Source organism: Nyctereutes procyonoides, unplaced genomic scaffold (assembly GCF_905146905.1).
Source record: "Nyctereutes procyonoides isolate TBG_1078 unplaced genomic scaffold, NYPRO_anot_genome, whole genome shotgun sequence".
NCBI lineage: Eukaryota > Metazoa > Chordata > Mammalia > Carnivora > Canidae > Nyctereutes > Nyctereutes procyonoides.
The window spans coordinates 140,803-164,448 of NW_026575006.1; the positions used below are offsets into that span (position 1 = coordinate 140,803).

At 59.6% G+C, this 23,646-nt stretch overlaps 1 protein-coding gene across 1 annotated transcript in view; it reads right to left on the reverse strand.

Annotated features, from left to right (window-relative positions):
* LOC129515896 (leucine-rich repeats and immunoglobulin-like domains protein 1) overlaps positions 1–23,646 on the reverse strand; it is an 88,949-nt gene that overhangs the window by 20,154 nt on the left and 45,149 nt on the right. Inside the window, exons 3-10 of the mRNA XM_055335123.1 lie at positions 20,789–20,926; positions 16,904–17,062; positions 15,069–15,212; positions 11,888–12,031; positions 9,692–9,820; positions 7,576–7,654; positions 2,435–2,508; positions 1,539–1,610 (exon numbers count right to left, since the gene is read on the reverse strand). Of these exons, the coding sequence (XP_055191098.1) occupies positions 1,539–1,610; positions 2,435–2,508; positions 7,576–7,654; positions 9,692–9,820; positions 11,888–12,031; positions 15,069–15,212; positions 16,904–17,062; positions 20,789–20,926 (939 nt within the window). The remainder of the gene's footprint in view (positions 1–1,538; positions 1,611–2,434; positions 2,509–7,575; positions 7,655–9,691; positions 9,821–11,887; positions 12,032–15,068; positions 15,213–16,903; positions 17,063–20,788; positions 20,927–23,646) is intronic.

Genomic DNA, 23,646 nt, shown 5'->3' on the forward strand with positions numbered 1-23,646 from the left:
ACGTCCCATCACGCTGCCGGCTTTTACGGGGCCTCTTCGCGATTCCAGCCCAAAGTGTGTTTCTGATCATCGCTTGTGGATATTTACCCCGAGCATGACTAAGTGCACAGCACAACCTGCCTTGATCAGATGGCGGAAGGAAATGACCAAGTGGAATTCAGCGTTTCTCCCATCAGAGGACCGGGCCCAGGGCCAGCCGCAGCAGGGCACATGCAGCGAGCAGCGGGAACCCCAGGCAGGGGCTGAGGCTGAGCCTCCAGAACCACACTGGAGCATATTTGGGGGCGGGGGGGGGTGGTCCTAAGCACCTGGAAGGGGCCAGTTCTTCCCAACTAGAAAAGTATCTCAGGAAACGTCAATTTTCAGGGAGGCCAGAAGGAACATGTCCGTGTCCTTCCCTTTTTCTCTCAGAACATCCTCTCCCCATCTAATGAGATTACTTCCCATGTTACCATATTTGGAGAATTGCAAAGAAAAGTGGAAAGAAGTACACGTGAACACTCACCACCTAAGATCCTGACCCTTCTGAGAAGGAGCAGCTGCCCAACAGCTACATAAATGCCATAAAGCAGGTGCCAAAGGGCGTCCCGTCCCCTCACTTACCTGGAGGGATGTCGCCCAGGGCCTGCTTTCATCCTAACGCAGGGGAACTCCGCCTTCCTGCTTCCCCGTTTCTCCCTGGGGCCCACCCGGAGCGGCTCAGGAATGAGGAGGAGGTCAGGACCCAACGACAGCCGTCCCCCGGCATCCGCACTTCTGTCAACTCTCCTAAGAGCCAAAAGCCCAAACTTTCGGAGCCTGATGCTACAGCTACACTTTGTTGGTTGCAGAACCACATTAACGCACAGGAAGAAGAAAGGGAGCTCGGGTGCTGCCCCCCGAATACCCAGACGAGCTCCTTGGCCAGAGCCCAGGGCGCAGGCAAGCTCTTCGGACCCTCGTTACCCCAGAGCCCGCGGCGAACGTCTACGGCGGCAGCAGCACCTCCCAAGGCAGCTCCCTGGGACCGTCCCACGCGTTCTCCGCCGCGCTCGTCGGCCAGCACACTCCCTCTAGAAGCCCTTCTCGATGCAGCTGCTGCATTTTGCGCAAATCTAAAGGAGGGAAATTGGCCCTCGACGTCGTTACAGGGACGAGTGTACGTTTTCCAGAAGAGGATCCGTTTCACGTCACCTAGAGCCATGGTCGGCAACCTACGGCCTGCAGGCCCGGTTCTCGTGAATAAGAATTTACTGGCACACGGCCACGTCCACCCGCTCGTGTGTTGCTTACGGCGACTCTCCGCGACAACAGTGCGGTTGCCACGACCGGAGCCCTGGGGCCCACAGAGCTGGAAATACTATGGGACCCTGTAGGAAAGGCTGTGCTGACCCTAACCCAGGACAGGCCTCCATGGGGCGCTTTTTCTCAGGACGACCCACCCACGAATACAGACGGCCCCACTGGGCATCTGAACGGAGGCATCACGGAATAAAGGCAACTCTAGCTCTGAGTTCTCCGCGCAGGCTGGCCGGGGCCATGGAGTCCCAGGTGCTTACGGCTCCTGGACATCCTCCGTCTTCACAAAGGCATCGGACTGCACGGGGCTGATCGCTTTCTCTCCAAGGTTCCTGCAGAAGAACAGGCTTTACTCACGCAGACAAAGCCTGGGCACCCTCCAGGTCAGCCATGCGTGGCGCTGAGGGGCTCGGGAACGCTCAGGGTAGTCCCGGTGCACCTGTGAGCCAGAGATCCGAGCCAGACCCCACGTCCCAAGCCCACCCTACGTGGCTGGGACAAGCACGGAGGACAACCTCGGAGGCACGCCAGCCTGGGGGCCGCGTCGAGGCTGGCTTGAGACCCGCTCTGCAAGTCGGCAGGCAAGACCTTTCCGAGCAGGATTCGGGTGGAAGCGGACTCCCACACAAAACAGACGAAGAATCAGGTGCTAGGGGCATCTGCCCTCGATGGTGACAGCATCTGCCATCCGCGAGCTGGCTCCATCCTCCTCCTCCCGGGCGCCCGCAGGCAGCCACAGCAGGAGAAACCCTCCTGGCCAAGCCCCCTGAGCGCTCGGCCGGGGAAGCTGCTGCAGCAGGGCGGTCAGCTGGGCCGGGCCAGGTCGCCGGCCCCGAGCGAGGTGAGCAGCCTGGGGTCTGTGGAGGAGCCAGGGCCATGGTGGGGCAGGGCAGGAGCGGGGAGGAGGAGGCATTTATCCAAACGGCAGCCACGTTAATTAGGAGCTCACCGCCCGGCCGTCTGTTCTGGAACTGTCCCTGGGATGGGCAAAATAAAGGCCAAAGTTGAAGCCGACGTATAATGAGAAGGAAGCAGCTGCCGTTTCCAAATAGGCTGTTCCTCAGTTCACCAAGATGTGATTAAATCGCTAGCGGACGTCCCCGGCAGCCGCATTTGGCAGGCCTGTGGGTCCGGGAAGGCCCGGCGAGGTCCTCACAGGTGCCCCAGGCCGTCCAGCCCCGAGAAGGCTCTCTTGGCCACGGACCTGGTCTTGTTCCCAAACATCCAGAGACAGGGAAAGCCCAAAAAACGAAAACGGAGGGGGGCAGACAAGGGAGGAATGGGAGAAGGAGAACACACAATTAGGGCACTGCCATCTGATAGGAGCGTCCTGTGGGGGGCAGGTGGGAATCCGACCTGCACTCGGATTACGGGTCTGAAGTGTGCAGGCCTTCCCCGGTTCTGAAATAAAACACTTTTATCGTTATTCGAATTTAGCAGCGGCGACAGGTCGCAAGTGCACACGCCGCCGCACCTGCAAAGGCTCCTTGCGGTGTTCGGTGGAAACCCCCTCAACCAGCCTGGGCTGCCTCTGTGGACCACCCACGGGCTGCAGGGGAAAGAGGGGACTGACTGCCGTTCCAGGGGACAGCAGCGGAGTCGTGGAAGGGAATGCAAAGGCAGGGTGACCCACCACCCATGCTGAAAACTGGGGGTTAAGGGTTCCCAGAGGAGGCACAAAGAGGGCAGGAAAATGCCCTTTGCCCCTGAGACGCGCCCTGGCAGCCAGGATGTGGCCACAGTGAGCTGCGCCTCTGCCTGTGGGCAGGCCCCTGGGGGTGCAGGGCGGGCCTGCAGGAGCCTTTCGGTGGCAGGAGCCCAGATGCGCTGCTGCTGCTGTTGAGCGCAGATTTCAAATGATGCCCGAGGCTCGTGAAATCCCAGACAGGCCGTCAAAGGTCAGCCTCCAAGGTTATCAGATACCCGCACCCCCGGACTGCGCACCCGTGAGGAGGGGCCCCCACTTCCAGGCAGTTCCAAGCACAACGTGCACGGGAACTACCCAGAGTTTTCCCCGAAACCCAAACCTGGCCCCTTGCGACACACCTGGAGCCCAGGAGCCCAGGAACGCTGTTCCCGCTGCTGGGCTACGTGGTCTCCGGAGGGAAGCCTGTTAGGGGGGTGAGGGGCACGGTCCTCACCGGCACACACTCTGGTGACAGCCCGGCGGGCGTTGCCTCCAGCTCCTGCAGGCGCACCCCAACGCCATGCCCGCAGGTGCGCGGGCGCCGCAGCCGGACGCCCAGTGCCATCACCTGGAGGCCTCCCCGGAACGGGGCCGCTGCGGAGCCCGAGTCCCAGCTCCGGGGGGGGGTGGCAGGCGGCCCTCGAGGAGCCCAGGTGCCGCCTGGGAGCCCACCGGCCACCGGAGATCTCCGCCGAGCCCAGGGCTACCTTCCAGGGCGGCGGGCGGAGCTGCCACACGGGCCCTGAGCTGCGGCCGGCAGCTCGGGGCTCCTGGGGTCCCCCAGGCCAGTGCGGGGGGACCCTGGGATGACGGGGCTGCGTGTGGACAGGCCCGGCTGGCACCACAAGCCACAGGAGGGGCGTCCCCCGCCCTGCTCCGGGGGCAGTTGCACGGGGGTGGCCGGGTCCCCCCAGTTCACTAGAGAAGGCTCGTCCCCTCGGGGCCTCCCCCTGGCGGCTGTGAGCTCAGCCCTGCGTGTCCGCGTCTGGGACCCCCGTGACTTCCCTGGCTCTCGGACACGGCCCGTGTGCACGTGACAGCGGCCTCCTCCTAAGAGTCTCCCGCGCTCTCTCCAGCCGAGGCTTTTGTTCTGGCACAAATGACCCGAGCGAGCGAGCGAGCGAGCGCGCAGACGTCCGGCGGCCCCGGGCGGAGGATCCGAACCCCGACGCTAGCCCAGCACCAAACCCCAGCGCCCGCCAGGCCCTTCCGACGTCTCCCTTCCTCGATGCCCCGGGCCGGTCCCTGTGCTCCAGGCCCTAGGAAAACCTCTTAATGTTTAGGGAAATCCCCCGGACACCAGATCCAGGAAAACGCTGCGCTTCATCTTCTCCGCGGCGCCCCGGCCACGTTGACCTCCTGTACAGGACGGCAGACGCCTGTGATTTCTAAGGGTGACAATAGCGATAAAACAAATGCTCAGTTATGCGGGGGGTGATCGTCCTGCTGCTGGGCGAGAATCCACCTGGATTCCGTCCTCCAGGCGGGCACCTGGGGTCGCGCCCAAGCAGGCAGGCTGGGCCGGCTCCAGCCAAGAGAGGGGCCGCGGCGAGAAAGGAAGGCCGGGTCCGTGGGCTGCGGGGGGCTCGTTCCGTCCTCACGACCGTGGGCGGCTGAACCTTGCCTGCACCTGATCTGGGGCCCCCAGAGAGAGGCCCCGCAAGTCAGCCACCCACCCTCTTCCGCACCTCTGCTCCCAAAGGCCGTTCAGGTCTTGCTAACAGCCCTACGGATGCCGGGCGGGTGCTAAGGCGGTGCCTGTACTGACCCCAGGAGCCGTGCCCGGGTGGCCCCACTCCCCTACCCCTCCTCTGCCTGTGACACTGCATAGCCCCCTGCAGGCCCTGCCATCCTCCGTGAAGACAGGAGGGCAGCACCTCCCAGGCCTGCCCTGCCTCACTGGCATCAGGAGGCCTCGTGGCCAGATCCACTTCCTCGTTGCTCCCGCCGCTCCCCTTTGCACACTCCCTGCCCCACCCCGGGGAGTGCCATGGACAGAGCTGGAACCACGGGGCAGCCCCTGGCCTGCCCCTCCCGTACACAAGCGACTGACCACTCCCCTCTGCTCCTCCTTGTGCTCCTCCTTCCCGCTCCCGTACCAGGAGCCTGCGCAGACCCCGGGAAGCGTTCCCCCGGCGTTACGAGTGGGGCCGTGGCGGCGAGGTGACAGGGGAGCGACGTCATCCCAGGTCGGCTGGGCAAGCTCGCTCGAGCTGGTAACCGTCCCGGCCTGCCAGGAAGCTCAGCCCGGAGAACCATCCAGTCCAGCTGTAGGCCGCGGGTGCAAACAGGCAGGGCAGGGCCGCGTCCAGCACACCCGCACAGAGGACGGGTGCTGCTCCCTTGCTCCTTCCTTGGGAAGGACTTGAATTGGGGCCTGAGCTGCGCGGCAGGAAGGAGCCCAGGACCTTGAATAACCGAGTGAAGGCGGGAACATCTCGGGCCCCATCCTCAATCCCCAAACACCTTCCTGCACGTGCTTCAGGGTGAGCCCGCGCCCCGTCGGAGGGACCCGGCGCCGACCGCAGCCCCGCAGGGTCAGGGAATCCGTGGCGTGACAGCCCTACCCCCCGAGGCAGCCCGTCTGGGCTCACACTCCCGCCCCCCACGCCCCACCACCAGGCCGCTCACACGGCGCAGCGCGGGGTCACGGCCCGGAGCTTCCAGGTGGGGCTTGAGGGGGACCAAAGGGCGCAGAGTCCGGCCCCGGCCCCTTCCTTCCCTCGCCCATTAAGGGTTTCCTCGGCCCCTCCTCACACCCCAGGGAGTGGCTTTTCACCAGAGCTGGGCCCCAGCGTCAAGGGAAAGCACATGGTCTCCTCCTTTCCCCCTTCAACGCACAAGATCCCACACCCCGCCACAGGCCCTTGGGGCGCCACAAGCGCCACCCGTGCCCGTTACCAGCTGCACCCACCGCCCAGTGGGCCCGTCTTCTCTCAGCCCTGCAGCGTCCCCCGCCCGGCCCGGCTGGCGGAACAGGAGTGCAGGTCACAGGCATCATGCCCTTTGGTTTCTCCATCCAAGAGGAGGAGGATTTTTTTTTCCTTTTGCGACATAACCACGAGACCATCCCACGTCAGTAAGTGCATCTGTTTGATCACATTAAGCCGTTCCTGTCCCCGTTTCCCCGCACTGTGTGCTTCCTGCCTTTATTCTGAACCATGAACAGAACCTGCGGCCCCAGGACTCTGATGAGTGGGGCTGGGAGGGAGGAGGCTGCAGACGGCGTGTTTCACCGAGGGCCCCGGACTCTCGGGACCAGGTCAGCGTGGAAGGCGCTGGCCTCGGGGAGCCTGTGTCCAACGTGAGGCACACGGGCTAGGGCTTGGGGTGGAACTGCTGGGCCTGGTCCAGCGGGTGAAGAATGACAAGGCCCGGGGACACGTAGCAGTGACGGGGAGAGGCAACGCCAGGCTCCAGGCGCAGGCCGCACTCCACAGATCCAGCAGCCCCAGCATCCCGGGGGCCACCTGCCCCCCACGTGCAGGAGCCTCTGGGAAGCCCTGCTGCAGGTCCCACTGGGGGGGCAGACCCCACAGAGGCCCCAGGGGTGCTACCCGCCCTCCGTGCCCACTCCCACACCTGTCACTGAGGGCCCAGCCAGCAGGTCCAGGGCAGTGAGGCCCTTGCAGGATGGCTGCTCGGCCCCCTCGGCCCCCGTGGCGCCGCCACTGTGCCGTCCTGGCTCTTCCCAGGCTTGCTAGGTCAAGGGGCCAGGAGGCGGGGAGGAGGGGGCGCTTTTGTAGGGGAAGGAAAAGGAAGGCAGACCTTGGTCACGCTGTCGGACGCGCACACTCCGCCAGGCTCACCGTCCCCGAGCCGGCCGGGGGCGGTGCAGCGGGGACCGCCTCGGGCCATCTGCCCAGACCCTCCCTGCAGCTTGCTGGTCCGTGGTCACGGCCACTCCCGTCCCCACTGCCGGAGGCTCCTTGAGGGAAAGCAGGCGGGACGGGGAGGGCAGCGCGAGCTCTGGAGCTGGACCGGCCGGCGCTGACCCTCCCCGCCGTGTGCTCTGCGGCATCATCCTTTCACCTGCCGTTCCTCGGCCGCGACGTGGGCGCACGACAGAGCGTGCTCGGGAGGCTGTTAGATACGACACGCGTGCGCGTGCCCTGCGGGACGAGTGACAAATTCTAGGGCCTTAAGTACAGAAACCTTGACTCAACCGTGGGGCTGTCCTAGGAGCCCAGGGTAGCGGCTGTTCCTCTTCGACGTCACGGCGACAGCACAAGTATGGCCCAGAGACCCCAACCCGCCAACGGTACGTGGCTTTGGAATCTCCCACGATCGCTGGCACTTGGAAGAGGGCAAGACCTCCTTGTGCAAAGCAAGACAGAAAACGTTTAGTGGCGCCCGTGTCCGTCACAGGTTCAGCACGAGAGGAAACCCGACGGGCCTCCGAACACCAGGGCCTCGGCCGCAGGGAAGCCCGCGCCCGGGCAGTGGGGGCGGCGGGCAGGGAGAGGCCGGGACGCCTCGGCGCTCTGGTTCGCACGTTTCTCCCCCGACAGAAGGTCAGTGCGAGGCGGCCCCGCTCCAGCTGGGCCCAGGACACAGGAGGCCGGGAGAGCCTCGGGAGCGCGGCGCACCCGATGCCGAGACACTCACAGCTCGCTCAGACCGTCAAGCCCCGTAGAGGCGCCGCTGCCGTCCTCTGTTGTGCCCGAAACCTCGTGACGGTCCAGACCCCTGGGGGGGAGACGGCAGGAAGCTTCACCATCCAGCCCGCGCTCCCCGCTCTCTCTAACGTCAAGCGGGAAGACAGACGGACGCCCAGTCTGCGCCCCGGAAGCCGCAAACCAGGGTGCGTTCCCGATGCCCCGCTGTGACGTGTGGTCAACCCGAGGGCACGTGCTGAGCTTCGAGAAGCCTGTTCCACACACCCCGTCGGCAGGCGGGCCCAGCCCTGCCACGAGGCTGCCATGGGCCTCGAGCACGCGGCTCCCCCAGCTCTGTGGCTGCTCCCCACGTGCGGAGGGGCAGGCCCCGGGGCGGGAAGAGGGCGCGGACAGCACATGGGGAAACCGCCCGCCCCACAGCAGGCATCTGCCCACGGGCACTGGGAATGAGCCAGAAAGGCTCTTGACGGTTCCGGTCCGCCCTCACGCCAGCCACAATCCCTCTCCGACACTTGACCAAGGGGCCACGAAGGCACACGCAGGAAGGAGATGGGGGAGACGGAGGCCCCGGCACAGGGTCCTCCCCGGGGCCACTCGGTGCTGGCAAGTGGGTTTGGAGGCCGGAGTCGCCCCTCCTCGCGGGGCCTGCACAGCCGCCGACTCGGAGCCAGGGACGACAGCTGGGCGCCGAGCCAGATTGTGACCCACGTGCCGGGGCCGGCGGACTTCCCAGCCCAGCGTCCTCCAACAATGCGGATCCCAAGGCGGATGACTCAGCTTCGTCCCCCAGCTCGCGGGGCAGATCCCAGCGGCGGGCGAGGCCCCCACCCGGTGACCGGGCCCCCACCCTGCCCCGCCAGAGGCTGCCCCAATGTCCCCCACGGTTCTCTGGGGCCTGCGCCCTCCTCTGCTGCACTCTTGCCCATGGCACAGGCCAGGAACAGGAAGGGATGCAGCTCCGGGCCCCCGGGAGCCTTCCAGAGCGATCGGCGCTGCCAGGAGGGCGGGGAGCTCCACGGGAGAGGTGCAGTGCTCGCTCGCTCGCTCGCCCTGACCTTTGTCTTAGAGCAGAGAGCTCGAAGCACCGGGATGAGATTCCGCAGCTGGAAGGGACCCCTCCTCTCAACGGGCGTCTCCCTGTCACCTTCAAAACGAAAGCCCTGGACCCACGACTGCCGCTCTGTGGGCCTGTCCCCTGCCCCTCGCCTGGCCGCCAAAGCTTTTCTCTTCTTTCCGGCTCAGTCTGGGTGTTGCTGGCCTGGTTACTGGGGCCTCGCCCACGCTCGAAGGCCGGCTGGCCTCGGCTGTGACGGCCTGGCACCCGGGCTCTTCCACGCTCCCGACGGCGGCCCAGCCCGGAAGCCTGCCCTGGCCTCTCGGCAGGTGCAGGTGCACGGCCTCCCTGTCACACCGGAGCAGGCCCTCTGTGCAGCGGCGCATGTCGGGGAGGAGGCTGCGTATCCCACTCCGTCTGCTGGAAATCACGCTCCCTTGCCTGGAGGCTCCATGCCCAGGGATGCCGGGGAGTTCTCTGGAGCCGAGACAAGAAACACCGTAGCTCCCAGGAAAGCATCCTGAAGCGACTTCTGGCAACCCCACCTCATAAGGAACTGAAAAGAAAAGGACCTTGTGGCCTCCCTTTTGTTGAACGGCCCTGCTGAAGCTCAAGCACAGAAATAGGGTTTCCCACGACATCCCTTGAAACGGGGCCTCCTGGACCCCGAGCGTGCCGCAGGTGCAGGGGGAGGATCCAAGAGGACACAGCCTGAGCGCCCACTGCGGTTCGGGGGATGCTCCCAACCGTGGGACCCTAGCGTCCCGCCAAGGGCACGGCAGCAATTGCCGCTCTGCGAATGGCGGGTTTCGGAGCCACTGTCACCCTCTGGGCACCTCCCGTGGGGACCGAGAGGCATTTTTCTGCTCAACCGCTTCTTTTTCCCGTTGATGCTCTCAAAAGCGCGATGCTCTGCCCACGCAGGTCAGCTCTGGGTCGGATTCCGACACGAGGGCAATGAGGAGGGAATTCAGGGCGGCGGCTGGCGGACTCTGTTCGGCCTTCTGAGCCAGGGACCCCTGCATTCTGTCCACCCCGCAGGGAAGGACGCGCAGGACACGCGGGTTCCTGAGTCCCTCGAAGGCGCCTTCTGCGATGCGGCTGAGGCGCGGGATGCTCCAGCCTCCCAGGGCGGCCAGGCTCTCCTCATCCAGCCGCGGGAGATCGTCGAGGGACAGGACCCTGGGGGAGAGAAGCAAACGTCACCGTCACGTACCCCCGAGCGCGCTCAGCAGGGTCTCGGTGGGCAACAGGACGCGGGCAGGCAGGCTCGCGGGGATCCCCCCCCCACCGAGGGCCTGGGCAGCTGGAAGCCCACCAGGGCCCCACACCCGCAGACTTCGGCTCCTGGAATATTTGTGTGACTCACGGAGGCCGGAAGGTGTGTTGAGCCGTGAGGGTGACTCAGGTCATACAACACAGCGACCGTCAAGCTGCGGTCCCTCGCGCCGGGTCCGTGGGGGTCCTGACTCAGGCTATCAGGGACCTGTCACGACAGGGGCCTGAGACCCTGGCCCGGACCCGGCGGGCTCGAGACAGGGAGCAAGGAAGCCCTGTTAGACCCCCGACACCGGCCAGCACAGGGCACCACTAGCCGCTGCATGGAACCCGCCTTCCTCCCAGAAACTCCTGCCTGGGGGGGAGGGTCCAGGGTCCCCCCTCCTGCCGCACCCCAGCGGGCCTCCTGGAACCTCCTCGCACGATGCCCCCCTACTGCCTGCAGGGCAGGGAACCCCCCCCCAAATCACACACCTTCCCTGAGCATCGACTCAAACCTTCCTCCCAACACGCCTCCCGCACAGGGCCCTGGGTTGGTTACTTGGCCCGTCCTTCATGCTTGAAAAATGCAAAATCTGGGCTGGGCCAGGGGGAAGCAAAATAAATCTGGAGAAGATCGAGGAGTTTTCAAAGGCTGCGGAGAGTAACATTATTTCCCTCCCGGAGAACTCAGTCGTGGCGTCCGTCCGTGTGTCTGTGTGTCGGGAAGACCTGGCAAGTGGTCGCAAATACGTCCTCAGCTGCGACGACAGAGTCAAGCGTGCAGGCGGGCCGGGAACGCTGGAAAGCAGCCCTAAACCTGGCTCTGAGGCCCCTGGCTGCCGGGCAAACTGACAGGCGGTTGAGGCATCTCTGGGACCGTCTCTGCCCCTTGTCGTGGGGATGGAGGACAGCTCATGTTGCTCCACCTGCCAGAGGGGCCCGGGGGACGCACCTCCACTGCCGCCTCCACACCGGGGCCGCGCACAGCCTCCAGCCCGTCGGGGCTCGGCTCCTCACTCAGCAACCGGCCAGGCCCAGGCACAGCGGGCTCAGGAGGCCCCTCTCACCTCCTCACGGCTCCCAGGCCTGGACAACGACCAACCAGGAGCCCCGGGGCCTCCCTGCTGGGGCCACGGCCTGAGCCGAGAGCTGCTCAGAAGCGAGGATCCGCTTGCTTCCTCCAAAAGCACCACCCGACTCCCGCACAGGGCTCAGACACAGGCACGCCCACCGGGCACCTGCAGTGCCACTTCCACGGTCAGGGACCCACTGGCACAGCCGAAGGCCCAGGCCCCCCTGCCCGGAGCCGGGACGTCACTCGTGGTCTCGAGGATGTCCGTGGCTCAGGATTCCCAGTCCCTGCCCACAGCCTGGTCTGGAGGTGTCTGCGAGGAAGGACGGGCCACACGCCGTCCAGGGAGGAGTACGTGCACACGCGCCTCGGCACGGGCCCCTGCCACCCAGCCACAGGGGTGCAGAGCAGGGACACGGGAGGAGCCGGGGGCCCGGACGACTTGTCTAACGGGAGGAGGGGGGACACTCTGAGGATGACGTGCAATTCTCCCGCTCTCAGGGCGTCACTATCCCTCAGGCCCAGGGCCCAGGAAGCCGTGTCACTAGGGGAGCACACGTCGCCGGGCGTGCCCACTGATGTCCGTACAAGAGGCTTCCCTCCTGGAGCAGGGCGCTCTACCTCGGAAACTCTCCAGGGCCAACCCCGGAGCTGCGGCTCATCTGAACGCAGGGGTGTGGACAGGCCACCAGGAGGGAGTCCAGCTCCAAGCACCGAGGTCCCGCTCAGGGCTCAGCTGGCCGGAGCTGTGTCCCCCGTCCCAGCCCGACACAGGCCACAGGCCTGCCCGCCCCTGAGTGCCTGAGCTTCCCAGGCCGCTGTGGACCCACCAGGCTTAGAGCTCTCCCACCCCAGCAGGGTCGCCCACGAGCAGAGTCCCCGAGTCTCCCCACACACAGCAACAGCGGGACACCTGCGGCTCATGCAGCTGCGGGCAGAAGCTCCAGCCTTCACGGTCAACGCGAGCGATGCAGTTGCTGCTGCGGTGGGGCTGGTGCGGGGCCGGGAGGCCGCGGAGCCGACCCCTGTTCACCTCCACCAGGCTGTTGTACTCCAGGTGCCTGCAACGACAGCGCACAGGGGAGGACGGGCCCGCCGGTGGTCTGCTCTCATGTGCACACCCATCACGTCCTCGGGTCACACGCTAGTGGGCACTGAGGATCTGACGACAGCGCAGACGAGGATCGTGGGGTCTGGGGGGTGGGGTGCAGGGGGGCATCTATGTGTGTGCGTCTGGGTCGGACATTGGGGAAGTCGGGGAAGCCCAACAGATGGCGGTGAGCGCCCAGGCTGACTCGCGAGGCCGGAGGGCGAGGGGACACTTCCTGGAGGTGACCTTCCTTCGCCGAGTACACGTGAACCAGGCGCACAAATGGGCAGACGGGTTCCAAGCTCAGGGCACAGCAGATGGCCGAGCCCATGAAAGGAAGAGAAAGGAGAGAGAACGGGGGTACTTGTATCCCCCCCCCCCGAGAGATCAGAAAACTGGGGCTGGGAGAAGGTAGGTAACTCGTGTAAGACTCATTCCTTAGCCCTGCAGGCTGCGAGGGGCCAGATTTCAAACCCAGGCCTGGCTAACCGCGTGTGGGCTGCGGACCCTGGCATCTGGAGGCTCGCCTTAGCTCTGGGGTCGGACTACTTGGATTTAAATCCCAGTTCTGCTGCTTTGCTGGCCGATCGGGGCTGAAACATCCGTAAGATGGAGCGACCCCAGGGTAGCCCCTTGGCAAGGCTGTCAGGAGCAGCCGACAGGACGATGCCGCGCTAGGATTTCTGCACGGCGCTGAGGGCTCCACTCGCACCAAGGGGCTGCAGTGAGGACACCTGACCCCGCTTCTCGGGCCTGCACAGCCCAGCCCAGGACGGCCCCACCGCACTCGCTTCTCGAATAAAAGTCACTGATTCTTAGGTTGCCCCATGCCCAGTATTATAAGGCCTTCGGGCAACCAGGATTTCTTTTTCTCTGTCTCACTTTCTGCTGCTGCTCGAAAGGTGAACGCTCCGTGTATGAATCACCTCTCGGGCACCTCATCACCCTCGACCTGTGCGTACCTGCTCAACCTAGAAACCAAATGCCACGTGCGGGCTCCATCGTCTTCCCAGAACTCTCTTTAGATCTCGGCACACCACCGCCCGGATTTCAAAGTTTCGAACAAGGTTTCAGGAGGCCACGAAAAAGTGCTTTTGAAGAGATAGAAACAGACGAGCGGCCAAGCCAAGGACCAGGAAGTGAGGGAGGAGAAGCAAGACCGCGGTGCTAATGCCGATGCCCCCCCCTCGCAGAGTGTGGGTGGGTTTGGGGTGGGTGGGAATAGGGGGTCATCAGAGGCACTTTTGATAATGAGCATAGCGCGGAGCTGATGAATCGGGACGGAGAGTCTTTGTTTTCTGTCTCCGTTGCAAAGATGACAAAAGACACGAGCGTGACCTGCGGTCTGGAAGGGCGGATGTGTGCAGGCACGCATGTGTGCGTGTGCATGTGTGTGCATGCGTGTGCGTGGCAGGTCCCCGAGCAAGTCACATCGTTAACCATAACACATCTCCAGCTGATCGACAAGACGGGGGGAAGTAAACCGACCAACAAGTAAACCAACCAAGGGTCCCTGGTGGGCTCAGTCAGTGAAGCCTGTGGCTCTTGATCTTGGAGTCATGACTTTGAGACCCACATTGGGTGTAGAGATCATCTTTTTCTCAAGGTTTTATTTATTCGGGCAGCCCGGGTGGCTCGGCGGTTTAGCGCCGCCTTCAGCCCATGGCCTGATCCTGGAGCCCGGGATCGAGTCCCCCCGTCAGGCTCCCTGCATGGAGCCTGCTTCTCCCTCTGCCTGTGCCTCTGCCTCTCTCTCTCATGAATAAATAAGATATAAAAAATGTATTTATTTGTTCATGAGAGGCAGAGACACAGGCAGAGAGAGAAGCAGGCTTATTGTGGGGGAGCCTGATGGGGGACTTGATCCCAGGACCCCAGGATCACGACCTGAGCCAAAGGCAGATGCTCAACCACTGAGCCACCCAGGTGCCCCAGTGTAAAGATTACTTAAAAAGAAAATCTTCAAAAAGAAAAAAAAAAAAAAAAGAAAAACCAACCAGGAAAGGGCTACAAGGGACTGCCCTTCACGGGAACCAGGGTAAAGAGAGAATGGGGAGCAAGGGGCCACAGGCACTTTTCTGTACCCCCTGATTTTACTCAGTTATGAGAGTACAGGTTACTGCCCATTGAAAAGAAACTAATTTAGATGATTAAAAATGGAAGATCAGGGATCCCTGAGTGGCGCAGCGGTTTGGCGCCTGCCTTTGGCTCGGGGCGCGATCCTGAGGACCCGGGATCGGATCCCACGTCGGGCTCCCGGTGCATGGAGCCTGCTTCTCCCTCTGCCTGTGTCTCTGCCTCTCTCTCTCTCTCCCTGTGACTATCATAAATAAATAAATAAATAAATAAATAAATAAATAAATAAATAAATAAAATTAAAAACGGAAGATCAGTAACTGCCTTTTCTGCCCCTCTCTGTTTTACATGCCTCAGGCGAGCGAGCTCTGCGGCCGTGCACATCTGGGTGGAAAAAGTGCCCCCTTGATAACAGTGGAACACCTGCATCGAGCGGCTTGATTAGCTCACTAAACACAAGTAAATCTCCCAGGGTGAACCACATGTTTTGGGGCCCCCCTGCACATCTAGACGGTCATATCCAAAACAGGGAGACAGGGAACTCCCTGTAGCCGTGGGAGAGGGGAGGGTGCAGGAGGAGGCCCACTCTGCACCCCACTGCTCGCTGAGGACTTGGCAAGGGGACAGAAGCCCAAGCACAATGGCTCCTTCTTCCACCGTCACCAACCTGCTTCCCTGACCTAACCCACCAAAACTGCCCCCCCCCGCGCCCCGAGATTTTCCTAACCTCTGAGGAAAATACCCTTAGATTGGGCAAAGTCACCGAAGCTACTAAGCTGTGCCCAGCCTCCTGAGACCCAAAGGGCAGGGGGCCAGGTGCGGCTAGAGCCCTAAGTGATCCCTGCAGGGCAGTGTGGGCCCAATGAGCACACGCAGGTCCGCAGCGCCTGTACGAAGCCGGGGCCCTGCCCGGAACCCAACAGCACACTCACAGCACATGTGTCCTGGACAGTCCCCAGAAGGCCCCATCCGTGAGCTTGCTGATGCTGTTTCGCTGGAGCTTTAGCGCCTCCAAACCGTCAAGCCCCTGGAATGTCAGGCCCTCGATGACCCGAATCCGATCCCTACTCAGGTCCCTGAAGGGATGAAGGTAGCAGGTTCAGAGGCCTCGCTACAGGTGCCCCACCTACAACTGTGCCCATGCAGGCCCAGCTGGGTTTCTGAGCCAGCAAAGAAAATGGGGGTGAGGCTGTCCTGGCGAAGCCCAAATGGACCGCGGGGGTCCCCGTGGGTCTTACGCTGCTCTTGCCTGCCCCGCAGGCAGCGATGCTGACTAAGCCATGGCTCGTGAACAAAGGAGGGCGCAGGGTTCCCCAGAAGCCAGCCCCACCAGGCCTCCAAATGCCCAAATGCTCCATTTCCTCCCCAAACACCCAGGACCCTGCAGTGAGGAGGTGGGTGTGACTCAGGACGGGAACGTCTTAGGTGAGGTGTCCCTTAGCTCAGCAGGAGCAATCCATGCCAGATGCCTCGACCTGGGAGAAACCTAAGCACTGGGTAGCAAATGGCAATGACTTTCCCAGGGGAGGCATGAGCCGGGGTCTCTACGGATGGAGAGGAGTTGGTGCATGTGGGCGAGGAGGGGATGAAGCGACGTCCACGTGGCGTCCAACTCCACATGACAAAAGCACAGTTCACCAAAAAAATTCAGGGAGCCGGGTGGGCTGGATCCATTAGTAACACGAGGGGAAGAGGGGGGATCCCAGGCTGACCAGAAAGCCCTCGGTTTTCCCCAAATACTTGTACGGTGTCTCATCATGACTCTGCTCCCTCACACGACCTTCTGAGCATCGAGGGACCTTCTCCAGAGCTGAAGGGACCAGAGATCTCCCACATGGGGTGAGTGTGTGTGTGACAGCACGTGTGTGAGCGAGTGAAGCACAGGTGTGATGGCGCTGGGGTGGGCGCCCCGTCCTGCCGCTGAACCTGGCTCTGAACAGTTGCTGTTCTGTTCAGACCCAGGCTCCGACACTGGCTTGTTTTCCTGAGATACTCTTGTGATGTAAGGAGGACGCAAGAAAACGAAAACATCGCGCCATCCTGGGAGGGCTCTCAGCTTTGGAAATCAAAAAACTAAACAAATCCTTTCTCAAGAAGCGGCACCTGGGAGGCCCAGCGGTTCAACGTCTGCCTTCGGCTCAGGTCATGCTCCCGAGGTCCTGGGATCGAGTCCCGCATTGGGCTCCCCTCGGCGAGCCTGCGTCTCCCTCTGCCTCTGCCCGTCTCTAGGTCTCTCATGAGTGAATAATAAATAAAAACAAACAAACAAAAAAGCAAAACAATAGCCACCTTATAGGATTTAGCAAGTGAGGACAATGGCCCGCCTCTTGCTCACTACCTCTGGCTACACTAACTTCATCTCAGACTGCTCAGAAGGTGCTGGATGCCACAGCGTCCACAGTAGAGACTTTATGGGACTTTAGAGAAAACACACACGCGGAAACCCCGGAGATAAACACCCCAACCCGCGCGGCCTGAGCATCAGGCAGGATCAGCTAAGCAGCAGGATTCCTCATCTCATTTTGGAAAGTGCCCATGCGGACAAGCATGTATATCCTCAGTGGATCTCGATTCCTCCACAACCTGCGGCAGCCCACAGGCACCAGACCCAGCTTCTAATCTGCTTTTATGCGGAGTCACCGTAGGGCCATGAGTGATAGTTGACGCAGGGTCTGGCCGAGGAGCAGTGAGGAAGGGGTTGCGTGTGCAGCGAGGGCCATGGGGAAATCTGGCCTCCATGGAGCGTGGCTGACCTTAGTCAAAGTGCAGGTGTCCGTCCTCGCAGCTGTGGCAGCCTGGGAGCGTGGATGCTTTCATAGGAAGCTGGGTGGTCCTGTTTTGGCTCAAGCGGAGCGTTACCAGCCACCGTGAGAGGCCATCAAATGCTCCTGACTCCGGGGTGCCAATCCGGTTGCTTGCCAGGCTGCTGGAACGGCGACAGGGCAGAAAATGTCATGGTCAGGAGAGGGCCTTCCTCAGCCTGGTGCAGACGCCAGACCTCGCTGAGCTGGGGACAAAAGCTAAACACACCCACGGGGACAGGTGTCCGAGGGCACATTCATCGCCTTTACTCCCGGGCAGGGGAGCAGGAAACTGGTGCGTCAGGACCACGCCCTTCAGGCCCTGACGGATGGTCACTTCAGCCTGGTGCACGCTGTGCTGGTGGCCAGGGCTGCCTCCGCCGGGGGGCAGGGCCGATGTCACTGGTCCCAGCACCCCAGCACCCTCAGTGTCCAGCCCGCTGCACAGCCACCCGTGGGATTCCCTCAACGCCCACTGAGACCCAGGGTTCGAAGTCGGCAGGAAAAGCCCTAGGAATCAGAAAGCCGACTTGCAGGCACAGTCAGAACCGATTTAATAAGTTAGAGACGCAGCCTTACAGTGTATTTACTTCTTAAAAGGATTGACTTATTTCAGAGGGAGCGTGTGCGCACCCATGAGCAGGTGGGAGGGCAGAGGGAGAGGAGAGAATCTCTAGTCGGGACCCTGCTGAGTGGGGAGCCCAACTCGGGGCTCGGCTTCCTGACCCCTGAGATCATGACCTGAGCCGAAATCAGGAGTCGGATGCTCAGCGGAGCCTCTCAGGCGCCCTACCAGCCTGAATTTTATTTTTTTAGATTTTTATTAATTTACTCATGAGAGACAGAGAGAGAGAGAAAGAGAGACAGAGAGGGGGGCAGAGGGAGAAGCAGGCTCCATGCAGGGAGCCCGATGTGGGACCCGATCCTGGATCCCCACGATCACGCCCTGGGCTGAAAGCGGCGCTAAACCCCCCGTTAAAGTGGGTCTCACTGTACCACTTTAGATCCGTGTCTACACTCTCCTAAGCGTGTAGAAACCAAGTCATCTTAATCGTGTTAAGTGTATCAGAGAGACACTCGTTAAGCAGACCTGCCCAGGGTCCCTCTGGACAACAAGCAACTCGTCAATGGGACGTCCTCCCGCAGGATCATGTCTGTAAAGGGCACTTCCGCTCCCAGCACACCGGGACATACGGATTGTACCTGTGAGTCCGCTGTGCGCTCACCCCATCAGCTAATAAAAAGAAGGGAAAGGAGGGAGGAAAGGAAAGAGCAATAGGTCATTCCTGGCAGAAGCTCCCGCTACTGCCACATTCCTTCCACCTTCCCCGGACAAATGCTGCTTCTTTGCAGCTAAAGCATAAAGGGAAAAGACCAGAGAGAATTGGCTTCACCAGAGACGGGAAGGGGATGAGGCGTTTCTCACTCCTCTGTCAGGCGGTGGCCCAGGCCAGGGCACACGGGGCTTCTGTGCACGCAGGGCTGGAATGCTTGCTCCTGACACCGCACATTTGAGGGGGACAGTCTGTATGATGGAGGTACATGGGCCAGGAGCTGCCAGAGTAGAAAGTCCCTCCTGCTTTTGTACAGCGAGAGGTCACCGCAATTCAGTCCAGGGGCTGCTGGTTTCTTTGTCCCAAGCAAGGGAGTGCCAGGTGGCAACAGGACACTTCTGGAAAGCCCTGAGTGCGGGGCTCAGCACGGTCACCCTGGCTTTACAAAGGCCAGGGCCCCCCCCATTTCCAATTCTGGTGCCCTGATGCAGCTTAAGAGAGAAATCACATCCCCTCCTTGGGATCTCGGGAAAACCTGGGTACCATACCTTGGCTTCCCTGAACAGAGGGGTCAAGAAAACTCCCGACACCCTCATGAACGAGCCCCAAAATGAGTCAGGATGAGGAATGACGCGGGGAATGAAAACTCACGTGTCATTCGAAGACATCTCTGGAGCCGGGGTTTTTAGTTTCTCCCCCAAAGCAACATTTTTCTGCCAATAAACAGTAAGCTCAACAGGTTTGAGTGGTGCCTCCTCCCTTCCACCACGCACTGGGTGTGTGAAGGGGTGTCAGCATAGGCAAAGGGGACACTCACCAACACAAAGGTCTAGGAGGTCCTGGGAACCCAGATGTGGGAGTACGCACGTCCTCGAAGAGCGCTCACACCAGGCTTCAGGAGTGGGGTGCCACGAAGATCAGCACCCACCGCATAAGCCTCGGCAGCGAGGCCTCCCTGCAGGGCCATTTGCTACATACCCCTGAACCTTCCCTCCTACCCCTCCTGGGAGGCAGTCCAGGCAATGAGAGAGGACACAGGCCTTGTCCTCCAGCTGCACCGGTACCTGAGAGCTAGGGGCTCCTCTCAAGGGATGGGTCTGTGAGGCTGCTTCACCCCCTCCCAGCCTCAGCTTCCATCTATGCAGTCAGGAAAATGCTGCTCAGCAAAAATGTCCACAATAGTCAGACTTTGGAAAGAGCCTGGAAGTCCCTCGACAGATGAATGGATCATGACGTGGTGTGTACACACACACACACACACACACACACACACACACACTCACTCACTCACAGGTATACTACTCAGCCTGCAAAAAGAATGAAATCTTGCCATTTGCAATGGTGTAGATGGAACCAGAGGGTATTATGCTGAGCAAAGCCAGTCAAACAGAGGAAGACAATTATCATATGATCTCACCCACGTGTGGAATCTAAGAAACAAAACAGAGGATCAAAGGGGAAGACAGGAAAAAAATAAAACAAGCTGAATTCAGAGAGGGAGACAAACCATAAGAGACTCTTAACCACAGAAGCAAAGTGAGGGTTGCTGGAGGGGAGGCAGGTGGAGGGATGGGGAACTGGGTGATGGGCATTAAGGAGGCCACGAGATATACGGAGCACTGGGTGTTACATGCACCTGATGAATCACTGACCTCTGCCTCTAAAACTAATAATACACTATATGTTAACTAACTGAAATTAAAAAAAAAAACAGAAGAAGAAAGAAGAAGAAAGAAGAAGAAGAAGGAGGAGGAGGAGGAGGAGGAGAAGGAGGAGAAGGAGGAGAAGGAGGAAAAGAAGAAGGAGAAGAAGGAGAAGAAGGAGAAGAAGGAGAAGAAGGAGAAGAAAGAAGGAGAAGAAGAAGAAAGAAGAAGGAGAAGAAGGAGGAGAAGAAGGAGAAGAAGGAGAAGGAGGAGGAGGAGGAGGAGGAAGAGAAGAAGAAGAAGAAGAAGAAGAAGAAGAAGAAGAAGAAGAAGAAGAAGAAGAAGAAGAAGAAAGAAGAAGAAAGAAGAAAAAAGAAGAAGAAGAAGAAGAAGAAGAAGAAGAAGAAGAAGAAGAAGAAGAAGAAAGAAGGAGAAGAAAGAAGAAGGAGGAGAAGGAGGAGAAGGAGGAGAAGAAGAAGAAGGAGGAGGAGGAGGAGGAGGAGGAGGAGGAGAGGAGAAGAAGAAGAAGAAGAAGAAGAAGAAGAAGAAGAAGAAGAAGAAAGAAGAAGAAGAAGAAGGAGAAGAAGGATAAGAAGAAGAAGAAGAAGAAGAAGAAGAAGAAGAAGAAGAAGAAAGAAGGAAGAAGGAGGAGAAGGAGGAGAAGGAGGAGGAGGAGGAGGAGGAGGACGAGGACGAGGACGAGGACGAGGAGGAGGAGGAGGAGAAGAAGAAGAATGCTGCTTACGTAGGGGATGCTCCACAAACACGCACACAGAAGACAGTGGACCGGGGTCCCCCGCCCTCTGCCCTGCTGAGGAAAGCCAAAGGTGCATGCCCAGCACCTCCCCACCCAGGCTCAGCCTGGGCACGGGGGAGAGGGAAACCCATGCTCTGCACCCACCCCGGGTGCAGACGGCAGAGCAGGGGCACTTACAGCTCCTTTATGCGCAGCCCGTGCGGAAAGCAGGTGTTCCGGATCTCCGTGATGTTGTTCGAGCTCAGGTCCAGCACCTCCAGGGAAAGGTAAGCCTTCAGCTGACTCCCCTCCGCACCGCGGATCTTATTGTGCTGCCTGAAACACAAAGAGGGAGGGGACTGGAGTCTGTCTGTTTGCAGAGAAACAACATTTTCCCCACTGTTTCTTTCAGACACCTTCTTCCCTGATTCAGATAATTCTCAAAGTGGTGCTGCTCTTCAAATGAGGTCTCCTCTTCTTCTTTCTGCAAAGTTATCACCTGCTGGCTGGGTGCTAGACAGAAGATCGAATTTCCTGGCAGTGACATGTTTGTCTGCCCAAGTTCAAAGCCTCGGCTGCTCTCCCCAAGGACAAGAATGCAGGGGTTATGTACACCAGGCAGAGAACACCGAGCCAGAACTCAGAACTCACAAGTGTGCATTCCCATAAAGAATGTTCCTGGTGAAACCAACCAGCTCCTGGTGGGGTTCTCATCTAGAATCTTCAGAATGCAGCCCAAGCCCATCACTTATGGGACTGCAGGCACCATAGCCCAGAGTTCAGGTCTAATCCAACTTAATGCTCATCACACACCTCATGTTTTGCCACATGTGAGGACAGGCACAAGGGATTTTTTTTTTAATGGCACGATTCTGACAACCTAAGAACAGGATTGATGCTCAGTCTACCTGGAATTAGATCCAGGTAGAATCTGGATTGAATCTGACCCTCCTGACTCTACCCTCTTGATAGCTTTGTTCCTCGGTTTCCTCGTATGGAAGATGGGGCCGTGACCTCTTCTTTTAGAGACATGGATCACCCAGCTGAAACCACACGAAAGCAGATGTTAACCTAAGTGTTCAGAGTGCTTAATCCCCACCCAAAAAAGGCATTTTACCACCATGACTTATTTGCACCTATAGTCCTCTTTCTGGAAACCCCTGAACTTAACCAACTAACCAAAATTTATCAATCAAGAAAAAGATAACAAATGCTAGCCAAGGCTGGAGGCTACGGGGACCCCTGCCCCCAATTGTGGGTTTGGCTGTGCCAGGCAGAATCAAACCACAGCAGCCTTAAATCCCAATATTCAGATACTTCAGAATCTGTTGGGTGGTACTGTTGGGCCTCCAGTTCCAGGCACTCACTCAGGCCAGTTTCTGAGTCAACAGTGTCAGGGTCCCTGGCCAATCAAAGCATTCTTGAACACGACACAAGGAGGCCAGGCGTCGCTTACCAAGTGGCATCTCTTTTAAACAAACACTTGACCAAATCGGTTCCAACAGGCATAAACAAGGCTCTCTTTCCCAGAAGCTCTGGGGCTGCTTGTCCACTCCTTTGTTTTTTTCTGCAACTCTCCCAGGCCCTGAACCCAAAAATCCATTTACAAGAGCGCAACTCCCCACACAGGGAAGTCTCCCCAGAATGAAAGGCCATTTTTCCCTCTGCGTCCTCTCCCTGCCAAAGCTCTGTCCTTTGAGTTCTTTATTATGTTCTTAATAAAGATGGTCTCTTCAGTTTTCTGCCTCCAAAAGAAAAAGGGAAAAAGAAAAGAAAACCTTTATTATGTTAAGTATGGGAAAAGAAGAACAAGAAAGGCAACAGAGCTGAGCCTCATCCAAGGAACTGTGAATGCAGGACCAGGGAGCCAGGAATAGAGGATGTGAAGAAAGCAGGCAAGGAGCACCCGTGGCCCGAAGTCATGCAAAAAGGGACTGTACACAGAGGAAGGGGCCACGGGACAGCTGGGAGCCCCCCTGACGCTTCTCCCATTGTGCCTCGTCTCTCTCCTCTGTCTCTGCCCTTCATCCTATACCTTTTTTGGTCTTTCTTGCCGGTCTGTTTGTTCATGGATTCAAACAGGTTGTGGGCCCCTAGGTGCACCAGGCCCACTGCGGAAGAAGGACTTGGTGATGAGGAGGCGGCTCTTTCACATGCCGTAGACGTCCCCAGTTGGCCCAAGAGGCAGCCCCAGGGACGAGACACAACCGGGCGTGAGAGTGAGGGTGACAGGCACCGGGGACACAACGTGCCAGGGGCAGTGCTGAGTTCTGCCCCGAGCAGGGTGTGGGGGCCAACTCCAGGGGCTGGAGGCGGACACTGGGAAGACCCAGGCCAGGAGCTGGGAGGCAGGCAGAGCACAGCAGGCGAGGCTTCCCAGGCCAACCTGGGGAATAGGGACTCCATGTCACCATGGTTCAAGAGAGGGGGCAGCAACACAGACAGAAGACAAGAGTAAGAGACAGGCCCAGAGGACCTGGAGAGGAGAGCTGGGGGCTGCATCAAACAGTGATGCTAAATATTCTAGTCTGCAGATCTGAAGATAACCTGGTTAGCAGGCTAGAGGGTGTGCCTGCCATCCCTATGTGTGTGTGGACTACTCCCAACCCAGTAACCTGAGAGAACCTGTTAAGCCATCCCAAGGAATGGGGGAAAAACATTTGTAAATCATGTATCTGATAAGGGATTAATATCCAGAATACATAAAGAACTCCTAAAGCTCAACAACAAAAAAACCCCAAACAACCCAATTAAAAAATGGGCAAAGGACTTGAACAGATGTTTCTCCAAAGAAGACATGCAAATGGCCAGCGGGACGTGAAAACTCAACATCAATAACCTCATACTCATACAATTGGTACTATTAAAAACAAAACAAAACAAAAAAAAACAAGAATGTGGACAAGAATGTGGAGAAATGGGAACCCTGGTGCCATGTTGAAGAAAATGGTATAGTGGTTCCTCAAAACATTAAATATCACACAACCCAGCGGTACCACTTCTGGCTATATATCCAAAAAAACTGAAAGCAGATCTCAAAGAGATATAAGCACACC